This window comes from Oncorhynchus mykiss, chromosome 16 (assembly GCF_057628025.1).
Source record: "Oncorhynchus mykiss isolate SJ-2025 chromosome 16, ASM5762802v1, whole genome shotgun sequence".
Taxonomy (NCBI): Eukaryota; Metazoa; Chordata; class Actinopteri; order Salmoniformes; family Salmonidae; genus Oncorhynchus; species Oncorhynchus mykiss.
In genome coordinates, this window is record NC_143037.1 from 24,076,864 (window position 1) to 24,104,243 (window position 27,380).

A 27,380-nucleotide genomic window follows, 5' to 3' on the forward strand; every position below is an offset into this window, starting at 1 on the left:
TAGCCTACCTGGTTAAATAAAGGTGAAATTAAAAATAAAAAAAAATAAAAATAATTCTAATCTACACACTTGTTATTGTTTCAATGAGCTCCACCCCCAAGCAAGACCAAATTTGGTTGGACCGGTCCAAATCTGAACCAATCACATCTGTTTCACAAGTTTGTAGAGTACAGTACAGCACAAAACAGTACAGTAGAGTTCAGTACATTATACTGTCCTCAACTCTAGTATGCTCTACTGTATTAAACTATATTCTACTGTACAGTGCAGCACAGGACTGTACTGAACAATACTCTACTCAATTTGATTTAACTTTAATTTACTTTACTGTACTCTATTGTACTCTACTGTGCTCTAATGTACTGCACTATGCTCTCCAAACTCCAAAAGCATAGACAGCTATGATTGGTTAAAATTTGGTCCGGTCTGGACTGGACCAAATCTGAACCAATCATCCATGTCTATGTTTGTGAACTAAAACCAGTCCGGAAAATGTCAAAAAGTCCGGACCATATCAAAAAACAACGCCTGTGGATGTTGAAATCAAGGCCGGGGGGATCTGACCAAATTTAAACTACTTCTCAATTTCCATGGACATCCAGTGTCGGTCGGTGCTCAGTGGGTAAGGATGCTGGTTACAGTACATTGAAAGAGAAGGGGCTTATGGGTAGGTGTCAGTAAGAGCTGGGAGAGGTGACATTAAATAGAGAGAGAGAGAGAGGCAGAGGGAGAGAGGGAGGGGTTGTTTTCACACTTGCTTTGACCACCAGATGACAGAATAAGAAAGGAAACAGTTATGAGCTGAACATAGTAGTATGCAAGTGGAAGGGGGGTCTGTAACAGGTGACACAACTGTGGTTTTTGACCACTATAAATTCCCATTGTAGCAGTAATTGCAATTGCAGTAATTCTGTTACTGGTTTTTGGGAAATATCGGGCAATGTTTCTTAAACTTACAGTGCATTTGGAAAGTTTTCAGACCTTTTTCCACATTTTGTTACGTTACAGCTTTATTCTAAAATTGCTAATATATATTTTTTCCTCATCAATCTACACACAATACCCCATAATGACAAAGCAAAAAATAGGTTTTTAGACATTTTTGCAAAAAAAATATATACAAAAAACAGAAATATCTTATTTACTTAAGTGTTCAAACACTCTGCTATGAGACTTGAAATTGGGCTCAGGTGCATCCTGTTTACATTGATCATCCTTGTGCTGTTTCTACAACTTGATTGGAGTGCACCTGTGGTAAATTCAATTGATTGGACATGATTTGGAAAGGCACACACCTGTCTATATAAGGTCCCACAGTTGACAGTGCATATCAGAGCAAAAACCAAGCCATGCGGTCAAAGGAATTATCCCGTAGAGCTCAGAGACAGGATTGTGTCAAGGAATAGGTCTGGGGAAGGGTACCAAAACATTTCTGCAGCATTGAAGGTCCCCAAGAACACAGTGGTCACAGCACTAAAGGTCCCCAAGCACATGACAACCTGCTTGGAGTTTGCCAAAAGGCAACTAAAGGCCTCTCAGACCTTGAGAAACAAGATTCTCTGTTCTGATAAAACCAAGATTGAACTCTTTGGCCTGAATGCCAAGCGTCACAACTGGAGGAAACCTGGCACCATCCCTAATGTGAAGCATGGTGGTGGCAGCATCATGCTGTGGAGAGGTGTTTCAGTGGCAGGGACTGGGAGACTTGTTAGGATCGAGGAAAAGATGAACGGAGCAAAGTACAGAGCGATCATTGATGAAAACCTGTTCCAGAGAGCTCAGGATCACCTTCCATCGGGAGAACAACTCTAACCACACAGCCCAGAGCTTGAGAGGATCTGCAGAGAAGAATGGGAGAAACTCCCCACATACAGGTGTGCCAAGCTTGTAGCGTCATACTCAAGGCTGTAATCACTGCCAAAGGTGCGAGTAAATGGTCTGAATACTTATATAAATGTGATATTTAAGTTTCTTCTTTTTATTAATGTGCTAAAAAAACTGTTTTGCTTTGTCATTATGGGGTATTGTGTGTAGAATATGGTAGTAACGTAACAAAATGTGGAAAAAGTGGTCGGAATACTTTCTAAATGCACTGTACACAAGGCAAATAATTTCTCCAAAACACAATATGTGTTGATATTGGGTTGCAGGGGTCTTTACTCCAATATTGTGTTTTGATGTATTTCTAAAACCCTTTAAGACTTTTTCTGGTAGATGTTTTCTAAGACCCTCTTTCCATATTTTTGGCCTTAAATATGCCCAAAAAATATATTCAAATTGACTCTTAGCTTTCATTTGACACCCAATTGTACATGCTCTTATGAACTTCACATGTTGGTGCTCACATGAGTCCTTTTACCTGGAAATGCCCATATATTAATTTTACACATATACTGAACAAAAATATAAACACAACATGTAAAGTGTTGGTCTTATGTTTCATGAGCTGAAATGAAAGATCCCAGATTTTTTTCATATGCACAAAAAGCTTTTCTCTCAAATTTTGTGCACAATTTTCTTAATGTCCCTGTAAGTGAATATTTCACCTTTGCGAAGATAATCCATCCACCTGACAGGTGTGGCATATCGAGATGCTGATTAAACAGCATGATCATTACACAGTGCACCAATAAAATGCCACTCTAAAATATGCAGTTTTGTCACACTACACAATGCCACAGATGTCTCACGTTTTGAGGGAGCGTGCAATTGGCACGCTGACTGCAGGAATGTCCACCAGAGCGGTTGCCAGAGAATTTAATGTTAATTTCTCTACCATAAGCCGCCTCCGACTTTGTTTTAGAGAATTTGGCATTATGTCCACGTGTAACCACGCCAGCCCAGGACGCCACATCCAGCTTCTTCGCCTGTGAGATCGTCTGAGACCAGCCACCCGGACAGCTGATGAAACTGATTATTTCTGTCTGTAATAAAAACCCTTTGTGGGGAAAAACTGATTCTGATTTGCTGGGCCTGGCTCCCCAGTGGGTGGGCTTGGCTCCCAAGTGCCCAGTCATGTGAAATCCATGGATTAGGGCCTGATTTGAAAAGGGCCTGATTTGACTGATTTCCTTATATGAACTGTAACTCAGTAAAATCGTTGAAATTGTTGCATGTTGCATTTAGAATTTTGTTCTTTATATTTTATTTGGGTTAAGAGAGCTTTGAAATATATATATTAGAAATATATTTTCCTTTTACTACTTTGTGCTTGCCTTGATGATAGATGCAATAAGCCAGTAAATATTAAATTAATTATTATGTTACCATAAATAAGCTTGATCGTCGGACTTGACAACACTGTTCCCAGGCAGTTGCAACATCTCAATGAAGCTGTATACTGTAACCGTTCTTGTGCTCTGAGCTGCCATGCCACACAGTGTAATTTCTGCATGGGCTGTCTTCCTTGTTTTGTACCTAGTGGAGAGACTCCAGGGACAGGCAGGCTGTGTCTCATTGTAAACTAATACCAAGGGGACAGGAGTGTTGCTGCTTGTTGTCGATTCACCCCATCTTCCCCCAGTCACCCTTTGTAACACTGAACTGTTGTGGTGCCTGACAACGCCTCTGTTTTACATACTGTATCAGACCAAGGGTAGCAAAGGGAGGGTATATAACTGGAAACTTTTTGTTTACCAGTAAACTACCTGAATTTTGGTAACTTTTTAAAGGATTTTATTATTTTATCATGAGACATCTAGTGGCCATTTTGGGTACTACAGATTATCACAGGTGTCTGTAATTATCTCTGACTTTATGTTCTAAATATATATAAAATAATCAAATATGATTATTTAAAAATACAAAATGTAATGAAAATGCTGAAAAACAAAATCCTATATACATAAAGGGAACACTAAAATAACACATCCTAGATCTGAATGAATGAAATATTCTTATATACTTTTTTCTTTACATAGTTGAATGTGCTGACAACAAAATCACACAAAAATTATCAATGGAAATCAAATTTATCAACCCATGGAGGTCTGGATTTGGAGTCACACTCAAAATTAAAGTGGAAAACCACACTACAGGCTGATCCAACTTTGATGTAATGTCCTTAAAACAAGTCAAAATGAGGCTCAGTAGTGTGTGTGGCCTCCACGTGCCTGTATGACCTCCCTACAACACCTGGGCATGATCCTGATGAGGTGGCGGATGGTCTCCTGAGGGATCTCCTCCCAGACCTGGACTAAAGCATCCGCCAACTCCTGGACAGTCTGTGGTGCAACGTGGCATTGGTGGATGGAGCGAGACATGATGTCCCAGATGTGCTCAATTGGATTCAGGTCTGGGGAACGGCGGGCCAGTCCATAGCATCAATGCCTTCCTCTTGCAGGAACTGCTGACACACTCCAGCCACATGAGGTCTAGCATTGTCTTGCATTAGGAGGAACCCAGGGCCAACCGCACCAGCATATGGTCTCACAAGGGGTCTGAGGATCTCATCTCGGTACCTAATGGCAGTCAGGCTACCTCTGGCGAGCACAAAGAAATGCCACCCCACACCATGACTGACCCACCGCCAAACCGGTCATGCTGGAGGATGTTGCAGGCAGCAGAACGTTCTCCACGGCGTCTCCAGACTCTGTCACGTCTGTCACATGTGCTCAGTGTGAACCTGCTTTCATCTGTGAAGAGCACAGGGTGCCAGTGGCGAATTTGCCAATCTTGGTGTTCTCTGGCAAATGCCAAACGTCCTGCACGGTGTTGGGCTGTAAGCACAACCCCCACCTGTGGACGTCGGGCCCTCATACCACCCTCATGGAGTCTGTTTCTGACCGTTTGAGCAGACACATGCACATTTGTGGCCTGCTGGAGGTCATTTTGCAGGGCTTTGGCAGTGCTCCTCCTGCTCCTCCTTGCACAAAGGCGGAGGTAGTGGTCCTGCTGCTGGGTTGTTGCCCTCCTACGGCCTCCTCCACGTCTCCTGATGTACTGGCCTGTCTCCTGGTAGCGCCTCCATGCTCTGGACACTACAGAGACAGCAAACCTTCTTGCCCCAGCTCGCATTGATGTGCCATCCTGGATGAGCTGCACTACCTGAGCCACTTGTGTGGGTTGTAGACTCCGTCTCATGCTACCACTAGAGTGAAAGCACCGCCAGCATTCAAAAGTGACCAAAACATCAGCCAGGAAGGATAGGAACTGAGAAGTGGTCTGTGGTCACCACCTGCAGAACCACTCCTTTATTGGGGGTGTCTTGCTAATTGCCTATAATTTCCACCTGTTGTCTATTCAATTTGCACAACAGCATGTGAAATGTATTGTCAATCAGTGTTGCTTCCTAAGTGGACAGTTTGATTTCACAGAAGTGTGATTGACTTGGAGTTACATTGTGTTGTTTAAGTGTTCCCTTTATTTTTTTTGAGCAGTGTATAAACCATCAACTTAGTGAATAGCATTGGTATTATATATGAGGATTTCAGCATGAAATACTGTATTATTTTATATTCATTTTTTTAAACATTATTTTTACTATGTCATTATGTCTTTGTTGTAAATGTTTTGGTGCCAAATTGGTGGCAGTTGTGGAAAAAACACAAGAGTTCGAAGAGTTGCAGAGTTTATTGAAAATAATGCCATTGTTGATTAGATGCTTTTTTCATTAATTAGGTTATTTTCTCTTGAACCATATGGTCTATCAACTAGAAACTAATGAACAATATGGACACAGATATGTATATATAAAAAAATCATACTATATATGAATACATGTTTTAAAAGTTATTCAAGTGAGGTGGCAGGTAGACTAGTGGTTAGTGTTGGAATAGCAACTGGAAGGTTACAAGATTGAATCCCCGAGCTGACAAGGTAAAACTCTGTCATTCTACCCCAGAGCAAGGCACTGTTCCTAGACTGTCATTGAAAATAAGAATTTGTTCTTAACTGATTAAATAAAAAACTAATTGCCAAAGTTACCACAGATTACCTGTTAAATACAAAAATTACCCAAGATTCTGGTACCATTGGAAAATGATTGATAACCCTAATCAGACCATTGACTACAAATGAGTTGGAGCTTTAATGTTTCTAAAATAACTAATGGTGAGATGAATGTAATTGTAGTACGAGAGAGTTGATGTCAGTGTGTGTAATTGGCATAGTTGTTAAATAGAAGGACATAATTGTATTTTTCTCAGCAGTGAGTCAACCACTATAATGAAGGCTCAGAAGCTGTCTTCTGAGCATGGAGCACAAATCCAATAACGTTGATTAGGGATTGTGATTGTGAGCCTTGGATAATGAAACAGTATATTGTAAATACTTAATTGACAGGAAGAAAATGTCTTAACCCATTAATATTATAATTTCATGATGATTACATATCTTCTGTTATTTTCATTACAATCTGGGACGAGCCCCCAAGTCCCCACCCCCCCAAAAAAACGTTGACCGAGCACATAAACAATTGATGCAAAAGCAGCCTCGCATTGGAGAGGTTATAAAATCAACCCAAGGAAGAAGTTACCACAGCAAATACACGTGTTTGTTATCTTATCAAGTATTAGGTGTGTCCACATGTACCATTTTCAAGCTTCCTTCCCCCCTCGAATGAATGACATAAATGTATGATAGAATTATCTCTATTCATTGTAGGGAACAAGTCCCGTGACGGAGCCCTATATTCCACTAGCAATATAGGTGGATGAGTAGTCTAAAGTAAGAAGGCTGATATCTCTTGAGACGCCCTAAGCTTTGATTGATGGTTCTATTGCCTGTCCGCTACTGTAAGTGACTGGAAGGAGATACCAGATGCTCTATGTCATTTTTTTTCAAGATCAGATGAAGCCGTAACACTGAAGGTTATCATAAAAACACTATACTCCTTTCCTTCGCTTTCATTTTCTTATCTTGTAGCTTTGATGTGCGATTCCTGTCCAGTTGTGAATACGCTTATGATGTCTATCTCCAAACGACAGTATCAGCGTGTTAGGCTGCCTGGAGCAGGGGAGGCCCTCACTTCCTCTCTATGCTCCAAAGGGTCAAGGCATGAACCTCAAAGCCACTTCCAGAGGGGCCAAACAAACACACAAGCCAAACTTTCTTCACTCACGACCACAACACAGAGGGCAACTGAGTTCATTTCCCAATGCCTTTTTGGTATTTAGAATACATTTTTATGAGGGAGTCACTTTTTGACATGATCCAGATTGTCTGTATAGTTCAGAATTTGCGTTGGCCTGTTGCAATACACTCACTGTAAAAGTTGTTCATTTTTGTTGTTGTCAGAGATGGCTTTTAATTTCTTCCTTTGAGTGGTCTTCCCTTAGAACTTTGTTTGCTTCATTATGGGCAGAAGCACAATAAAATAGATGAGTAGGCTACCGCAGGCAATCAATGTTGGAAGCGCTTGCCACCGGACGCCAGAGCTTTCAAAGGCTCCGCGAACTGCTACTTGACAGAAACCCTCTGGGTGGCACAGTGCCCACGGCTGAAAGTGTGTGTGTATCTGCAGCTGTGAGTATGTATTTCAATATGTGGGTGTGTGCATATGTTTGTGTGTGTTTATTTGTTCATGTGTGTATTTCCACAGTGTCAACTCTCCAGTCTGACCTCGCCAGTAGCTGTAGGCAGGGAGGCAGCAGTCACCCTTTGGGTAGCATGGTTATGGGGCAGCTGTGAGCCGAGATAAGACCTTGGTTCATTTCTCCCCGCACACTTTTCCTTGAAAGGCGGTAGGCAGATAAACCAAGAGGGGACAAGGCGAGCGGCGTCAGTAGATTGAACCAGGTGGCGTCATTGTTAACTGGGTGATGAATGGGGTCTGAGGGCCAGCACTAAGGGTTGAATAGAAGAGCTGCCTATGACAGCTAGTGGACAGTTGAAGTGATTGGGTTAGCTACTTCTGTCTCTTTCTGTGTGTGTGTGTGGGTGTGTGTGTGTGTGTGTGTGCGTGCGTGCGTGCGTGTGTCTTTGAAGCTGAGGGATGGGATAATAAATACACCATCCTCTGTGGTATTCTGCTTTAAGGATGAAGAATGTGTTGTAATACCAGGTTAGCTCCAGAGCAGACAGTCTGTTTTAGATGAAATACATTTAGCTAGATATGGTCATTTTGATTGGTTAATTGATTTTTACATTGAATGATCAATTGATACTGGCATTGAGTTAACTCTGTGTTGGCCAATTGTGCAGGTCATTGCTTGCGGTGTAAATATGTTCATTCTGAACGAGACAATAACATTAACGTCAGCTAATGACAAGGGAGAATGCTATGCAACCAGCTAAGCAGCGTAATTACGTGCATCACAATGCTGCTCTGAGCCTGCTCATTTTTTACTAAGGGTTGAAATTAGCTTTTGTGACATGGCCCTCGATCTGTGTGCTTTGAGTATCACATTCACAGTGGCTGACTTTATATAGTCTAGCATCTCGAATGTATAAGGTCAAAAGCAGTCTCTTGCTCCAGCCTGTTGTTAGCTTAGCTACAGTCTGCTGTTGTTAGCATTAGCATCTAGCTCCAGTCTGTTGCTGTTAGCATTAGCACCATGCTCCAGTTTGTTAATATAATAATAATAACAACATATGACAATTATCAGACACTTTAATCCAAAGCGACTTTCAGTCATGCCTGCATACAATTTTGTATGGGCGGCTCCAGCGGTAATCAAACCCATGATTCTGGCACTGAAAGTGCTGTGCTCTACCAACTGAGTTACACAGGACCTGTTGTTAGCATTAGCAGCTAGCTCCAGTCTGTTGCTGTAACCATTAGAATCTAGCTCCAATCTACAGTTCTGTGCCTTATAGATGTGTAATTAAATTATATAGAGGCAAGATCCTTGAAGGAAGATCTTTAAAGCCGCAATATGCAACTTTTTGGGTAACCCTGACCAAATTCACATAGAAATGTGTGTTACAGATATGTCATTCTCGTTGATAGCAAGTCTAACAAGCAGTAGATCACTTCTATGTACATTATTTATATTTTTCCCAATCTTACATTTAATTTTTTCATCTTTTATTTTTGGTTTTGTACACCAGCTTCAAATAGCTGAAAATATTTTATTTTCGTACATGGAAAAATATTTCACAACGGTTTAGATGGTATAATGATTCTCTACACTATACTGGCTTGTTGTGTTACAGAAACTATTAAAATTTTAGCAACCAGGAAATTGAGGAGTGATTTCTGCATAGTGTATCTTTAAGAGGATTATGGCCAAGGACTGAGGCACTGCGGAACACACACAAAAACACTCACCCACACAGTCACGCTCTCTCTCGCTCTCTCTCACACACACACACACACACACACACACACATTCCACCTTACACTCAATAACTGGTTGTGCCCAATTTAGCTACGATGACTCCAACCAAACGCTTCCTGTAGTTGTTGATCAGTCTCTCATGTCGCTGCGGACAAATTTTGTCCCACTCTGGCTTGCAGAACTGCTTTAACACAGCGACATTTGTGGGTTTTCAAGCATGAACTGGTCCTCTCAGTTGGGATTAAGTCTGGACTTTGACTCGGCTTTGCCAAAGTTTTGACTCGTATGTCCATAGAACATTCTTCCAAGAGTCTTGTTGATCATCCAGGTGCTTCCAGGTTGCTTTTTGGCAAACTTTAGTTAACTTTTTGGATGAGATGGGTCCCATTATGTCTGGTGAAATCCAAACACTGCATTCCACAGTAAGAACCTCATACCAACGGTCAGGCATGGTGGTGGTAGTGTGATGGTTTGGGGATGCTTTGCTGCCTCAGGACCTGGACGACTTGCCTTAATAGAAAGGAACCATGAATTCTGCTCTGTATCAGAGAATTCTACAGGAGAATGTCAGGCCATCCGTCTGTGAACTGAAGCTGAAGCACAGCTGGGTCATGCAGCAAGACAATGATCCAAAACACATAATCAAGTCTACATGAGAATGGTTAAAAAGCAACAAACTTGTTTCGGAACGACCTAGTCAAAGTTCAGGCCTAATCCCTATTGAGATGTTGTGGCAGGACTTGAAACGAACAGTTCATGCTTGAAAACCCACAAATGTTGCTGAGTTAAAGTTCTGCGTGGAAGACTGGGCCAAAATTCCTCCACAGTGATGTGAGAGACTGATCAACAACTACAGGAATCATTTGGTTGCAGTCCTTGCAGCTAAAGGTGGCACAACCAGTTATTTGGTGTAAGGGGGCAACTACTTTTTCACACAATGGAATTGGGTGTTGCATAACTTTGTTCATTAAAAAAAGGAAGTAAGTGTATATATTTGAGTGTTATTTGTAAACACAGGTTCCCTTTACTTAACATTGGGTTTTGGTTGAAGATCTGATTTAAGTATAAAAAATATGCAAAAAATAGAGAGAACCAGAAAGGGGGCAAATACTTTTTCACTACACTGTATAAACACAAACACGCTCACCCTTACACACGCACATACACACGCATGCTTTTGTCAGTTGATGATGCACATTGTGCACTTACAGTTGAAGTCGAAAGTTTACATACACTGAGGTTGGAGTCATTAAAACTCGATTTTCAACCATTCCACAAATGTCTTGTTAACAAACTATAGTTTTGGCAAGTCGGTTAGGACATCTACTTTGTGCATGACACAAGTAATTTTTCCAACCATTGTTTACAGACAGATTATTTCACTTATAATTCACTGTGTCACAATTCCAGTGGGTCAGAAGTTTACATACGCTAAGTTGACTGTGCCTTTAAACAGCTTGGAAAATTCCAGAAAATGATGTCATGGCTTTAGAAGCTTCTGATAGGCTAATTGACATCATTTGAGTCAATTAGAGGTGTACCTGTGGATGTATTTCAAGGGCTACCTTCAAACTCAGTGCCTCTTTGCTTGACATCATGGGAAAATCAAAAGAAATCAGCCAAGATCTCAGAAAACATTTTTAGACCTCCACAAGTCTGGTTCATCCTTGGGAGCAATTTCCAAACGCCTGAAGGTACCACGTTCATCTGTACAAAAAATAGTACGCAAGTATAAAAACAATGGAACCACGCAGCCATCATATCGCTCAGGAAGGAGACGTGTTCTGTCTCCTAGAGATGAACGCACCTGTGGATGTATTTCAAGGCCTAACTCAGTGCCTCTTTGCTTGACATCATGAGAAAATCAAAAGAAATCAGCCAAAACCTCTGGTTCATCCTTGGGAGCAGTTTCCAAACGCCTGAAGGTATCATATTCATCTGTACAAACAATTGTGCACAAGTATAAACACCATGGGACCATGCAGCCGTCATACCGCTCAGGAAGATGAACCTACTTTGGTGCGAAAAGTGCAAATCAATCCCAGAACAACAGCAAAGGACCTTGTGAAGATGCTGGAGGAAACAGGTACAAAAGTATCTATATCCACAGTAAAACGAGTCCTATATCGACATAACCTGAAAGGCCGCTCAGCAAGGACTACGGTTTGCAACTGCACATGGGGACAAAGATCGTTCTTTTTGTAGAAATGTCCTCTGGTCTGATGAAACAAAAATAGGACTGTTTGGCCATAATGACCATTGTTATATTTGGAGGAAAAAGGGGGAGGCTTGTAAGCCGAAAAACACCCAACCGTGAAGCACAGGGGTGGCAGCATCATGTTGTGGGGGTGCTTTGCTGCAGGAGGGACTGGTTTACTTCACAAAATAGATGGCATCATGAGGTAGGAAAATGATGTGGACATATTGAAGCAACATCTCAAGACATCAGTTAAAGCTTGGTCGCAAATGGGTCTTCCGACTGGACAATGACCCCAAGCATACTTCCAAAGTTGTGGCAAATGGCTTAAGGACAACAAATTCTAGGTATTGGAGTGGCCATCACAACGCCCTGACCTCAGTCCCATAGAAAAGTTGTGGACAGAACTGAAAAAGCGTGTGCGAGCAAGGAGTCCAACAAACCTGACTCTGTTACATCAGCTCTGTCAGGAGGAATGGGCCAAAATTCACCCAACTTATTGTGGGAAGCTTGTGGAATGCTACCCAAAATGTTTGACCCAAGTTAAACAATTTAAAGGCAGTGCCACCAAATACTAATTTAGTGTATGTAAACTTCTGAACTACTGGGAATGTGATGAAAGTAATAAAAGCTGGAATAAATCATTCTCTCTACTATTATTCTGACATTTCACATTCTTAAAATACAGTGGTGATACTAACTGACCTAAGACAGGGAATTTTTACTAGGATTAAATGTCAGGAATTGTGAAAAACTGAGTTGAAATGTATTTGCCTAAGGTGTATGTAAACTTCCGACTTCAACTGTATGCTGTACTCCACTATGTTTTGGGTGCTTTGTTAGTGTGCTTCTATCAGACTTCTATCAGACTTCTATGGCCCCTCTCTGTTGTGAGGCAACTACTGCCTCTTTTCCTAGCGTTGGCAGTGATCTTAGAGATGTAGTCTACAGTGTATTAGTTCTCAAGAAGCTTAGTAGTGAAGTCAATTTATATTTTCAGACATGAGACAGTGGCATACACTATCAGGCTGAACACATTTTAAGCTTGAGACACAAAGCCTTTATTGACAACAATTGACCCTACGCCTTACTGTTGCAAACTCTGACAATATTTTTCCGGGCAGCCTAATTCCTCATTCAAACCACTGAAGAAAACTCTCAAAATGATCTCAAACTTGTTTTTAATACACAATTAAATTAAACACATACTACACCTTGCTGATAATGAGACTCTGTCATGGACTGTCAATAAAATTGCTTCACAGGAACCTGGGAAAATTATTTTTGTAGTGTGGCTAGCCACTGGATGGCTCTACATGCACTGTCAGCATGCAGTCAAAGCTACAAACTACCTTTGGAGCTAACAAGTGCTCTCAAATCTGATGTCGACAGCAGATTAGTTATATTCATAATATAACTGAACTAGCTAACATACATTTGGAGAAAACAAGTTATATTAACTAGCTAGCTAGCTTTAGCAACATTGGTAGTCAATGAGAGCCAGCTAGCAAACAATACAACAAAAATGATTCTGAAAATACTCCAACAGGCTCAATTCAATCTATCACAGCTAATGGACAACCACAATGCGGGTTCACTCCATCTTTATTATGTGCTGTGATTTTAAGGATAGGTGTGTTCAGGTCAATATCTGTGTCAATACCCAATGACAACATCCACAAGAGGAACTTGTGGTATGTATTGGTTTTAACAGCATTGACATTTGGAGTGAAGCAGGCGGTGTGGTTTTCCTGTATTTACAGTTGATTCAATTGGGGCAGTTGCAAATCTGACACTAAAGATGACAGCGCAAGGGATCATGGTTAGTCAGTATCAGAGAATGCAAAATACATTAAAGTACAGAATAGCTCAACATTTTGGTGCCAAGATATTCTTACCCTGTGATTTATGGGGTACCCTTGACCCACTTGGGAGACAATATAGAGATACTGCTGACTAGAGTTGGTGAATGTATTCTTAGACCATAGTGCATAAGCTGAAGATGTATAGGGTTGAGTTTAGCAAAAACAAACTAGCAAAACAAACTGTAGTCTATAGGCCTACTCTGCTACATGTATGTAGTGTTTGATGGTTAGGACTACAAGGTAGCATGCAAAGAGTACATGGAGGTCTATAGTATTTGCTATGTTGTCAGTGTTTCTCTCTAGACCTCGGGAGTTATTGGCATTGCTTCAGTAGACACTCATTGTTTGACACTCTTTGAACTTGTTTGGTGAGGTGCAGTTTTCGGACATTTTGTAGCTACAAAACGATAAAACATTGACAGTCAGCGTGTCCTCATAACGAACCACTTTAATCCACCAATTCAGACTCTTTCACAAAGGGCCATAAATAGCCAATCAAATGTCAGGTTCTCAAGACACAGCTTGCCAGGAACCGTGCGCCACGAAGCTTCCATTGACTGCTGGTGTCGAGGCGGTGGATCCGGTGGTTGCTGCCTGCTTCTCTTTATGTAATTCCTCTGTGGCGGGTTTGTTGTCGCTCGCTGCACGCCCGTGAAGGCTGTCACCACTTTGAAAAATCCCCAGTGGATGGCTTCCTGACTGTCGAGGACGGGCAATTAAAGCGCTAGTTTGTCTAAAGCGTGTCCTCAGCTGCTTAGCTCTCCTTCGTCGTGCTCTTGCACTCCTCCTCCGAGTGTGGCCTACTCCCTCTGGAATTTTGAGTTGCTGGTGGTGTGTGTCAAGCTTGCCTTGATTCAGTCTTTGACTTGAATTTTTTTACATTGGAAACATTGTAGCCTTCCTCCTCAAGGAACCTAGGTTATATACCTAATGGACATGTAGACCTAAAGTGTAAATCCAAATCCCGGCCCTTACTTGAACACCGAGATGTTTAAATGAGGTAAATGCCAGTTATGCCAGACACAGTCAGGTGTACTTGACTGTTGCTTTTCGGTGCCACAAACTGCTTATGGTGCACAGTTATTTTCTTCTGTGGAATACGGGAGGAGAGCATGTCTGTTGCCACTGGGCATATGTGAACATATTGTTATGTGATCCCTACATGTACAGGAATGGGTTGATCCCCTGGGCAGAAGTATTGGTGTTTGGTCATCTGTGGTGGTAGAGCCTGCAGGCATAGCTAAATTAATGGAGGTTGTGATCCCAATAAATCTCTACTTTCTCCCAAAATGTGCACTTGCTCACTTCCCTTAATGGATTTTAAGGTAAATGACTGGTCCCTCTTGCCCATACATACAACAATCCAATGCGTTTGCAGTGAACGAGAGATTATTGGAATTTTGCCATAATGTGTGAATACAGCACCAATGCTCTGCGAGACTACTATTGTACTGTTTAGGCTGACACTGTCCATGGTGCTGATGAGATGGAGAGAAAAAAAGGGGAAAAGAAAGGGGGTAGATGGAGCCCGAGGTGTGGATAGAATGAAAGGGCAAGAAGAGCATTGTTGGTCTGCCACGAATTGCTACCTATTAGCCAGGCATAGGCCTAACTATTACTGTAAGTCTATATAGCCCGTGCAAGAACCAAACAGTTCTTTCCAAACACTCCTGATTGACAAACATTCTCGTTCTCTTCCTCGACCCCACAGACAGCAACTTCCTGCTGGGCAATGCGCAGGGCCACCGCGGCTACCCAATCGTCTACTGTTCGGACGGCTTCTGCGAGCTGACGGGCTTCGCTCGCACCGAGGTGATGCAGAAGAAGTGCAGCTGCCGCTTCCTGTACGGCCACGACACCAGCGAGCACGTGGCCCAGCAGATGGAGAAGGCCCTGGAGGGACGAGAGGAGTTCCAGACTGAGGTCCACTTCTACAAGAAGAACGGTGAGAGTGAGACCGTAGAAATAGAATTCTATTCTATTTAATGGGGATGTCTGTTCTAGAGATTCTATTGTGATGATTGAGTGTGCCCCACGAGCATAGACGCAGACCTGGCTTCAGCTACTATTTGAAATCTTTCAAATATTTTGAGCATTTGCTTGGAGCGTTTGCCTGGAGTGCCATATGGGTGGGGTTTGCAGTTTGGGACTACTCTATTAGTCCATTAAACCAGGCACACTCATTCAAGCGCCGATAAAGTATTTGAAATCAGCACCATACTACATACTACAACATGCACCATGCTATTGACAGAGTTCAATCTGAGCAGTTTGACCTGAGTGAAGAGTTTGGAGTGAATTTGAGAGTCAGGTCTGAATTTGGAGAGCTCAAGCTGTGACAGAGGTGAGCCTGTAACCCATGAGCGATGGAAGGAGCTAAAAGCAAGCAGAGACGGAAATATGGACGAGAATCTATGCAGTAGGTTTAACAGGGCTGCAGTGTTTAACTCAAGGAATTAGTGTGTGTGTGTGAGTCCATGTGTGAACATACACTCGCCTCTGAATGACTGAATTTTAAGTAGGATTCTAAACGAATTGCCAGTATTGTCCGGTGGCCCACAATAAGATGTAACGCTTGCACACAGAACACAGCACTAAGAGCTTCTCCCACCTCCGAAACAGGCTTACTATAAGCTATGTTCCCTCAACAGAGACCCAAACCGTACACAGGAAATGATGTGAACCACTGTGTTGCTAATTACTGAATGGAAAGTTTGTTGATAGTCTGGGTGTCTACAGATCTAAATAAAGCAAGAGACCCTGAATTGCTACTTTGGCTAAACTCAGCCTTAACATTAGACTTCTATTGCATGGTGCAAGGAGACCAAGAGAACTTAGCTAGCCAACGTGAGCAATCGGTTGCAAGAGTTTTTTTTTCTCTTAAGGACAATGCTCTGAACCTTTATCTGCTTTATCACTGTTATTAATGAGATGCCAGCAGTACCATTTTTAATCTGAGCAACGTCATTTTTTTTTTGCGGTATCATTTTCAATTAATTAATTTATTCATTACATGTAATGATGCAAGGAAGCTCATGGATCATGTCCTACATTGCTTCTTTTTTTCCCTCAAAAAATCTTTGTTTGTTTGCCTTGTTCAGGGACCTCTTTCTGGTGCCTACTGGACGTTGTGCCCATAAAGAACGAGAAGGGGGAGATGGTCCTATTCCTCTTCTCGTTCAAGGACATCACTGACACACACGGCAAAGTGCATCACAAGAAAGAAGGTAGGCCACAACTTCAAAATCGCTCTCACCAAATACTATTTTCCTTTGGTTTGGATGTGGTTTATGATTTACCACCTTTTATCCCCTCCACAATGTTCTCCTGTTTGTCATTATTATTATTTATTTATTATGCCGTTGGGCAGCCATTTGTGTTCACTTCAAAGATATTGTTTGAGTAGTTCAATCATATAGACACCGAGCTGTAGACTTGTTATTGTCTTGTGACATGACACAAGCATGTTAAAAAAACAGATGGAAGTCGACTGTGTGATTGAACGTTTCAGAGGATAAGAGGCGGAGCAGGAAGAGTGGCAGCTCTCACTTCAGCGAAGCCAGGAAGCGGGGGCGGACCATGATCTACCATCTGACCAGCCAGTTCTCCAGAGGCGGCAAGAGAGAGGTCAACCTGGGCAGTGTGAGTACTGGGACCCCCTCTATTCATTCTTCTATTGGTACATTGGGTTGATTAGCTGATTCCTGATTGGTTAATTGGTTTACATATGTGCGTTATGCTTTCATGAAAATATTCTCCATAAGTTTGTTGACGGCTAAAATGGCTTCTCTCTTCATCTGTGATAATTATTGAGCAAGGAACAACAATCATTCAAACTTTAACCAAATTCATAACGGTCATTTTTAAGTTCATATACTCAAACTTATCCCAAAGATAAATGGGTATTTCAAATACCCAATAAAACTAAGATGTGTGAAGTTCAATGCCTCTTAATAACTGTTTGGGCTTGTCAATAAATAACTAACAAAAGACAGGTTCTACATCATACAGTTCCACTGGTGTGGTCTAACATCCATTTCCACTGGTGTGGTCTAACATCCATTTCCACTGGTGTGGTCTAACATCCATTTCCACTGGTGTGGTCTAACATCCATTTCCACTGGTGTGGTCTAACATCCATTTCCACTGGTGTGGTCTAACATCAATTTCCACTGGTGTGGTCTAACATCCATTTCCACTGGTGTGGTCTAACATCCATTTCCACTGGTGTGGTCTAACATGAAACTCCATTTCTCCCTCCTCTGCAGGTTGAAACTGGAGTCACAGCATTAAAATGGCAAAATCTTAGCCTCCCAGCCATGGTTGCCGGGAGACTCAAGGCAGTTTCTAAGGAATAGAGTCACTGGCATTGTGGATTAGGGGTCAGAGTGGAAACTGATTACATTATCCCCCTGGGTGTTGCTGGGTTTCAACTAGACAGCCACAAAGTCAGATTCTACAGCCACAAAGTCAAAATTGGCTATACCAATTAGCTGTTTGGTCTTAATTTAAGGCTAGGCATAAGGTTAGTAGTGTGGTTAGGGTTAGGTTTTCAAATCAGATTATATGAAGATACATTTTAGAAATGGGCGGGGTTTATCCATAATTCTACCTTTGTGGCTTTATTAACTAGTGACAACAGTGTAATGGTGGCTGCCTTGAACATGGCAATGCTGCACTAGCAGCAGCTGCATTATATAGGTCATCATATATGTCCCTGATGGTTTTCTTACTCCCCTGGGTGTTGGGATGTCTATAGGGCCTCCAGAGAGATTTTTCATACTGAAAAGCAGGGGCTGAGTGGGTGTGTTTCATGCCCTCCTCTCCTCTTCTTGGGCATCGGTGTGCTACGACCTCCCACCCGTCTGCCAGAGGCCTGGTGCCACGCTTCCGATCCCACCTACTCGCAGATGGCACTGTTTACGCCGCCATACAGGCTCACTCACACCTGCTCGGAATGAATCACACTCGGACACAGAGACGCATAGCTCACGTACCTACACACTGGCACACACAGCAGTTCCCATGTACACTCCGCCTCCCACAAAATGCTACACACGCATGCACAAGCCAGGTCATTTTCAATGTCAGACTCATCTCTTGGGTGGCTGCTGAAAAATCACTAATTAGAGGGTTAGTAGCAAACCTACAACTCTGTTATTTTTTTATTACCGGTTAAGTTGACTGAGAACACATTCTCATTTACAATAACCACCTGGGGAATAGTTACAGGGGAGTGGAGATGAATGATCCAATTGGGAGCAGGGGATGATTAGGTGGCCATGATGGTATGACGGCCAGATTGGGAATGTAGCCAGGACACCGGGGTTAACACCCCTACTCTTACAATAAGTGCCATGGGATCTTTAGTGACCACAGAGAGTCAGGACAGGTTTATCGTCCCATCCGAAAGACAGCACCCAAACACAGGGTGTCCTTGGACCAAAGGAAAGAGTGCCTCCTACTGGCCCTCCAACAGCATCTGGTCTCCCATCAGGGCCAACCCTGATTAGCTTCAGAGGCAAGCGATCAGTGGCATGCAGGGTGGTATGCTGCTGGCATGTCAATATATGACATTAAAGTTGGAATCCATACTTGGAGAAACTGCCGCGTCAGTTTGCAATATTTCAAACTGCGAACACTGTTTTGCTCCCTCTGACATCATTGGATATCATTGCACATCAATGCATGCGCGATAAAACAGTATACTGCAATAAATGTTTTCACGATGCTGGATGCTCCTCTCCTCCATTTCAACAAAAACAATAACACATTTTTTTAAAATTATTTTTAAAATGTTTTTATTTCACCTTTATTTAACCAGGTAGGCTAGTTGAGAACAAGTTCTGATTTGCAACTACGACCTGACCAAGATAAAGCATAGCAGTGTGAACAGACAACAACACAGAGTTACACATGGAGTAAACAATAAACAAGTCAATAACATAGTAGAACAAAAAACTCTATATACATTGTGTGCAAAAGGCATGAGGAGGTAGGCAATAAATAGGCCATAGGAGTGAATAATTACAATTTAGCAGATTAACACTGGAGTGATACATGATCAGATGAACATGTGCAGGTAGAGATACTGGTGTGCAAAAGAGCAGAAAAGTAAATAAAATAAAAACAATCTGGGGTTGAGGTAGGTAAATTGGGTGAGCTATATACCGATGGACTATGTACAGCTGCAGCGATCGGTTAGCTGCTCAGATAGCAGATGTTTAAAGTTGGTGAGGGAGATAAAAGTCTCCAACTTCAGAGATTTTTGCAATTCGTTCCAGTCGCAGGCAGCAGAGAACTGGAAGGAAAGGCGGCCAAATGAGGTGTTGGCTTTAGGGATGGTCAGTGAGATACACCTGCTGGTGCGCGTGCTACGGGTGGGTGTTGCCATCGTGACCAGTGAACTGAGATAAGGCGGAGTTTTACCTAGCATAGACTTGTAGATGACCTGGAGCCAGTGGGTCTGGCGACGAACATGTAGCGAGGGCCAGCCGACTAGAGGTCGCAGTGGTGGGTGGTCGCAGTGGTGGGTGGTATAAGGTGCTTTAGTAACAAAACGGATGGCACTGTGATAAACTGTATCCAGTTTGCTGAGTAGAGTATTGGAAGCTATTTTGTAGATGACATCGCCGAAGTCGAGGATCGGTAGGATAGTCAGTTTTACAAGGGTAAGTTTGGCGGCGTGAGTGAAGGAGGCTTTGTTGCGAAATAGAAAGCCGACTCTAGATTTGATTTTGGATTGGAGATGTTTGATATGAGTCTGGAAGGAGAGTTTGCAGTCTACCCAGACACCTAGGTACTTGTAGACGTCCATATATTCTAGGTCTTTACCATCCAGGGTGGTGATGCTAGTCGGGCGTGCGGGTGCAGGCAGCGAACGGTTGAAAAGCATGGATTTGGTTTTTACTAGCGTTTAAGAGCAGTTGGAGGCCACGAAAGGAGTGTTGTATGGCATTGAAACTCGTTTGGAGGTAAGATAGCACAGTGCGCTGGGGCGGACAGTGGCGCTGTTTCAACTGATGCGCATTTCAGCTTTAAGATGTTTACCTGCTATAGATAAAATATGTTAAAAGATAGATTGTCCCTTACACACTGCAGGTTGATACATCTAAATGATATTATTATAACATAATTATAACACAATGTCATTAACATATTATTATGAACACCTATTATTACAGTATATTTTGGGAACATGCCAGTATATTGTAACATATATTGCAGTACCATAGGGATATGGTAATTGTAGCCGTTTCTCTTGGCATTTTCATCTACCTAGAGACACAGAACGAGGATCATGTTTCCTCTCCAAGTGTGAGTGTGCGACAGAGGGGGAAGCCAACTATAAATCCAACACAGAGGGAGGTGGAGAGATGACACTCACTCTGTCATGTGTGTGCGCTCGTGTGTGTGCGTGTGCACATGTGTGTAGAGAGAGTGTGTGGGTATGGTCAAAAAGCTTGTGGTGTGTGTGTATGTATGCGCACAAGTATGAGGTATTACTCTTCTCTCTATATTACACACACGTTGGGATTTCTATAATCGTTGCTGCCTAAGTTACAGGACTCATTCATTTACATTCTAGGAATGCTCATGGGATCACAGAGAATCAGCCTCTCTCTCTCTCTCTCTCTCTCTCTCTCTCTCTCTCTCTCTCTCTCTCTCTCTCTCTCTCTCTCTCTCTCTCTCTCTCTCTCTCTCTCTCTCTCTCTCTCTCTCTCTCTCTCTCTCTCTCTCTCTCTCTCTCTCTCTCTCTCTCTCTCTCTCTCTCTCTCTCTCTCTCTCTCTCTCTCTCTCTCCAGTTAACAGCGCATTCGGAAAGTATCCAAACCCATTCCCCTTTTCCACATTTTGTTACGTTACAGCCTTATTCTAAATTGGATTAAATCCATCAATCTACACCCAATACCCCAATAGAAAAAAGAAATACATTATTTACATAAGTATTCAGACCCTTTGCTATGAGACTCGAAAATTGAGCTCAGTTGCATCCTGCTTCCAATGATTATCCTTGAGATGTTTCTGCAACTTGATTGGAGTCCACCTGTGGTACATTCAATTGGCCATGACGTCAAAGGAATTGTCCCGTAGAGCTCCGAGACAGGATTGTGTCGAGGCACAGATCTGGGGAAAAATAAATTCTGCAGCATTGAAGGTCCTCAAGAACACAGTGGCCTCCATAATTCTTAAATTGATGAAGTTTGAAACCACCAAGACTCTTCATAGAGCTGGCCGCCCGACCAAACTGAGCAATCGGGGGTGAAGGACGTTGGTCAGGGAGGTGACCAAGAACCCAATGGTCACTCTGAGCTCAAGAGTTCCTCTGTAGAGATGAGAGAAACTTCCAGAAGGACAACCATCTCTGCAGCACTCCACCAATCAGGCCTTGATGGTAGAGTAGCCATACGAAAGCCACTCCTCAGTAAAAGGCACATGACAGCCCTCTTGGAGTTTGCCAAAAGGCATCTAAAGGACTCTCAGACTTTGAGAAACAAGATTCTCTGGTCTGATGAAACCAAGACTGGCAAAGGGAAAGGGAAAGGGGAAACCTAGTCAGTTGTACAACTGAATGCATTCAACTCTGAATGCCAATCGTCACGTCTTGAGGAAACTTGGCACCATGCCTACGGTGAAACATCATGCTGTTGGGATGTTTTTCAGTGGCAGGGACTGGGAGACTAGTCAGGATTGAGGGAAAGATGAACGGAGCAAAGTACGGAGACATCCTTGATGAAAACCTGCTCCAGAGCGCTCAGGACCTCAGACTGGGGCGAAGGTTCACCTTCCAACATGACAATGACCCTAAGCACACAGCCAAGACAACGCAGGAGTGGCTTGTGGACAAGTCTCTGAATGTCCTTGAGTGGCCCAGCCAGAGCCTGAACTTGAACCTGATTGAAATTTGCTGTGCAGCGACCCTCCCCATCCAACTTGACAGAGCTCGAGAGGATCTGCAGAGAAGAATGGGAGAAACTTCCAAAATACAGGTGTGCTTGTAGCGTCATACCTAAGAAGACTCGAGGCTGTAATCGCTGCCAAAGATGCTTCAACAATGTACTGAGGAAAGGGTCTGAATACTTATGTAAATTTGCTATTTCAGTTTGACAACATTTCTAAAACCCTGTCTTTGCTTTGTCATTATGGTGTACTGTGTGTAGATTGATGAGGGGGAAAAACAATTTAATCCATTTTAGAATAAGGGTTTAACGTAATTATGTTTTTTTTAAGTCAAGGGGTCTGGATACTTTCCTGAATGCAATGCAATGCACATACATACATGCATAAATACATACATACATACATACATACAGTTGAAGTCGGAAGTTTACATACACTTAAGTTGGAGTCATTAAAACTTGTTTTTCAACCACTCCACACATTTCTTGTTAACAAACTATAGTTTTGGCAAGTCGGTTAAGACATCTACTTTGTGCATGACACAAGTAATTTTTCAACCATTGTTTACAAACAGATTATTTCACTTATAATTCACTGTATCACAACTTCAGTGGTTCAGAAGTTTACATACACTAAGTTGACTGTGCCTTTAAACACCTTGGAAAAGCTGTTTAAAGTCATGGCTTTAGAAGCTTCTGATAGGCTAATTTACATAATTTGAGTCAATTGGAGGTGTACCTGTGGATGTATTTCAAGGCCTACCTTCAAACTCAGTGCCTCTTTGCTTGACATCATGGGAAAATCAAAATAAATCAGCCAAGACCTCAGAAAATAATTGTAGACACAAACAAGTCACAAACTTGTTCATCCTTGGGAGCAATTTCCAAATGCCTGAAGGTACCACGTTCATCTGTACAAACAATAGTGCGCAAGTATAAACACCATGGGACCACGCAGCCGTCATACCGCTCAGGAAGGAGACGCTTTCTGTCTCCTAGAGATGAATGCACTTTGGTGCCAAAAGTGTAAATCAATCCCAGAACAACAGCAAAGGGCCTTGTGAAGATGCTGGAGGAAACGGTTACAAAAGTATCTATATCCACAGTAAAACGAGTCCTATATCGACACTGCTCCAAAACCGCCATCGTTATGTGACCATCGTTATGTTAGGAGGAAAAAGGGGGAGGCTTGCAAGCCAAAGAACACCATCCCAACCGTGAAGCACGGGGTTGGCAGCATCATGTTGTGGGGGTGCTTTGCTGCAGGAGGGACTGGTGCACTTCACAAATTAGATGGCGTCATGAGGTAGGAAAATTATGTGGATATATTGAAGCAACATCGCAAGACAACAGTCAGGAAGTTAAAGTACTAGTCTCTACTATTATTCTGACATTTCACATTCTTGAAACAAAGTGGTGATCCTAACTGACCTAAAACGGGGAATTTTTACTAGGATTAAATGTCAGGAATTGTGAAAAAGTGAGTTTAAATGTATTTGGCTAAGGTGTATGTAAACTTCCGACTTCAACTGTACATACATACACTGAGTATACCTAGCATTAGGAACACCTTCCTAATATTGAGTTGCACCCACCCCCCACCCCTTTATGTCCACAGAACAGCCTCGATTCGCCAGGGCATGTTGACACCAATGCTTCCCACAGTTGTGTTGGCTGGATGTCCTTTGGCTGGTGGACCATTCTTGAAACACACGGGAAACTGTTGAGCGTGAAAAACACAGCAGTGTTGCAGTTCTTCACACAAACTCCTACTACCAGGGGCGCAACTTTGGTTTTAGAAGTGGGGGGGACATAACCTATTGGGGGTTCTGAGTATCTTAAGCTAATTTCCTGCATTTCTACACAATCTAATATGACCCATGGCCTGTCGAACTGTCTCTATTTAGAACAACATAAAGTACACAAAAATGCCCAGTCAACAAGTAAGAGATTATTTTAAAATATGTTTTAGCGATTGATAAGACTGAACTATATCAATGATAATTCAATAATATTTTGTTGCACCTTCAACCAATAGCCTAACAAATGAACAACTCTTACAAATGACGTACAAAGACTTTTGATTGTCTTTATCTTTATCAAATCTTAACCAGACTAAATATTAATTATTGGTTTCAGGTGTGTTAGGCAAAGGCCAGGGTGACAACGACAGTACGGCAGACCCCCAGGGCCAGGACTGAGCAGCCCAGGAGCTAGGGATTTCCTAAATAGGAACTGTATCTCCCCTGGTGTGGGCATGTTTTCAATACAGACTAATTTTGCTGTACTGTATTCCATATAAGACATCACAACCTTATGAAAGTTGCACAGTATACCCTTAATCTTATAATAAATCAAATCTAGTGACACATACCATGACATTTATTCCATCTATTGTGGGAGGATTAGAAGAAATAGCAATGCATTTCTTTACCACTTTACATATTAGGTTACAGTTTATTCTGATAAGTCTCCACTATCAACTTTTCCAAGCAAATAAAAACAGGGAGAAGGAAGAATCTGCAGACATGCTAAGATAGAAGAACATACTCTTTGTTAGAATTCAGCTAGCCTTCACAAGACCATAACATATGCAAATATGTCCCTGTTTTTTTTTTACACCTCCAGCAGAATAATTTCATTTCTGTGTGCATGATATTCAGTTTCACTGGCATATAGTATGTTCTATGGATGGTCTTAAACTGCAGACATTTATGTCTGAGGTTATATGAACATGAATGGGCATTCTAACACATCTGTATCCATTCATCATCGTCAATAGCGTCTCCTAGGTTTTGTGTCGGGCAAAGCCTCTATCAACCCTTGATACAGTTTGGAAATCGACTTTAGAGGTTTATCAGACTTCCTTAAAAAAGTTTAAATCTTTGGAGCTTCTTGCTTGTCCTATAAATGTCAAAATATTGGTCTTCAATCGTTTGGTCGCTGATTTCATCATTTCATTCAGGTCTAGTGTGATTGAGGCAAAAATAATAGCTACATTTAGGGAGCTAGCTAGAATTAGCCAACATTTGGATAGCTCTACTTTCTAATGATACAATGGTGCATCATCAAATTGACTGAAACAGGACAAAACAAAGGCAATAAAACATTTCCATACATTTCCAACAGCTGTTAGATACTGTAACATAGATGCTGGGAGATGAGAAGAAGGTAGTAAGTTTAATATAACACATAACATGGACTGGTACAACATAAGAGTAGGGTCTAGACATGAAAACAGAAACAATACTGCATGGGGAAAGAACCTAAAGGAGTGCCAGATAAAGGGGAGGTAATGAGTGAGGTAATGGAGTCCAGGTGTGCTTAATGATGAAGCACAGGTTCACGTAATGATGAAAGCCAGGTGTGCGTAATGATGGTTCCCAGGACCAGTGGTCAGTAAACCGGTGACGTCAAACGCCGGAGGGGAGGAGCAGGAGTAGACATGACAGATGCTGCTACCTGACAGATAGCTAGAGGCTAGCTAGAGCTGAACTGGCTGTGGTAGCTGCTAGCTAGCTAACTAGCTGCTAGGTGTTCATTCACTTCAGTCGAGAGGGGATGAAACATTAGCTAACATAGAATGTCAGTTACACTACTAGCTCAGCACTGGGAATAAACATTTATTTTTCTGTCAAAAAACAGTTATCTTGCCAGCTAGATCAGTCAACTAAGGAGAAGCCAGTTTATGCTCTCCTTGCTTTTACAACTCAGAGAAAAAGAACAACACAGACAGCAGCTGCCTTGGTTCATCTCTCCCATGCTGGTCCAATACGCCAGCCTTTCAGAAGCTTTGGCTTCACACAACCTGTCCGCACGCTGTGGTGGTGGTGTCTGTGAGGTCCTAAATCCAGCCGGTTGAAACTGGAAAACAGCCTACCCGATAGCTCTGAGGCTTCTACGCGGTCTTAAAGTACACCCAGAGCTGCTTTTTGCATCAGAGTGCAATGATAAAACTGGGTGGGGACAAAAATGCAATTTCAGAATGTGGGGGGCCGTACCCCATCCCAAGTGAAAGTTGTGCCCCTGCCTAATACCATACCCTTGTTCAAAGGCACTTAAATATTTTGTCTTGCCCATTCACATACACAATCAATGTCTCAATTATTTAACCTGTCTCCTCCACTTCATCTACACTGATTGAAGTGGATTTAACAAGTGACATAAATAAGGTATCATAGCTTTCACCTGGATTCACCTGGTCAGTCTATGTCGTGGAAAGAGCATGTGTTTTTAATGTTTTGTGTACTCTACATGACCAAAAGTATGTGCACACATGCTTGTCGAACATCTCATTCCAAAATCATGGGCATTAATATGGAGTTGGTTCCCCCCTTTGCTGCTATACCACTCTTCTGGGAATGCTTTCCAGTAGATGTTGGAACAGTTCATCCACACATATCTCGACAAACCATTTCTGTATGGACCTCGCTTTGTGCACAGGGACATTGTCATGCTGAAACAGGAAAGGACCTTTCCCAAACCGTTGCCACAAAGTTGGAAGCACAGAATCATCTAGAATGTCTTGTATGCTGTAGCGTTATTTGCCTTCACTGGAACTAAGGGCCCTAACCCAAACCATTACAAAAAACAGCCCCAGACCATTATTGTGGAATCATGTAGTAACCAAAGAAGTGTGAAACAAATCTAAATATATTTAATATTTGAGATTCTTCAAAGTAGCCACCCTTGATGACAGCTTTGCACAGTCTTGGCATTCTCTCGACCAGCTTCACCTGGAATGCTTCTCCAACAGTCTTGAAGGAGTTCCCACATATGCTGAGAACTTGTTGGCTGCTTTTCCTTCACTCTGCGGTCCAACTCATCCCAAACCACCTCAATTGGGTTCATCTGATACAGCACTCCATCACTCTCCTTCTTGGTCAAATATTCATTACACAGCCTGTAGGTGTGTTTTGGGTCATTGTCCTGTTGAAAAACAAATGATAGTCCCACCAAACGCAAATGGGATGGGGTATCGCTGCAGAATGCTGTGGTAGCCATGCTGGTTTAGTGTGCCTTGAATTCTAAATAAATCACTGACAGTGTTACCAGCAAAGCACCCCCACACCATCACACCTCTATGCTTCAAGGTGAGAACCACATATGCGGAGATCGGTTGGAAGCAGAAATCTCAAATTTGAACTAATCAGACCAAAGAACAGATTTCCACCGGTCTAATATCCATTGATCATGT

At 42.3% G+C, this 27,380-nt stretch overlaps 1 protein-coding gene across 1 annotated transcript in view; it reads left to right on the forward strand.

The window, feature by feature from the left end:
• The window catches only part of kcnh4b (potassium voltage-gated channel subfamily H member 4b), a 69,020-nt gene that overhangs the window by 5,649 nt on the left and 35,991 nt on the right, over positions 1-27,380 (forward strand). Inside the window, exons 2-4 of the mRNA XM_021565316.3 lie at positions 14,995-15,228; positions 16,385-16,510; positions 16,795-16,925. Coding sequence (XP_021420991.3) covers positions 14,995-15,228; positions 16,385-16,510; positions 16,795-16,925 — 491 coding nt within the window. The remainder of the gene's footprint in view (positions 1-14,994; positions 15,229-16,384; positions 16,511-16,794; positions 16,926-27,380) is intronic.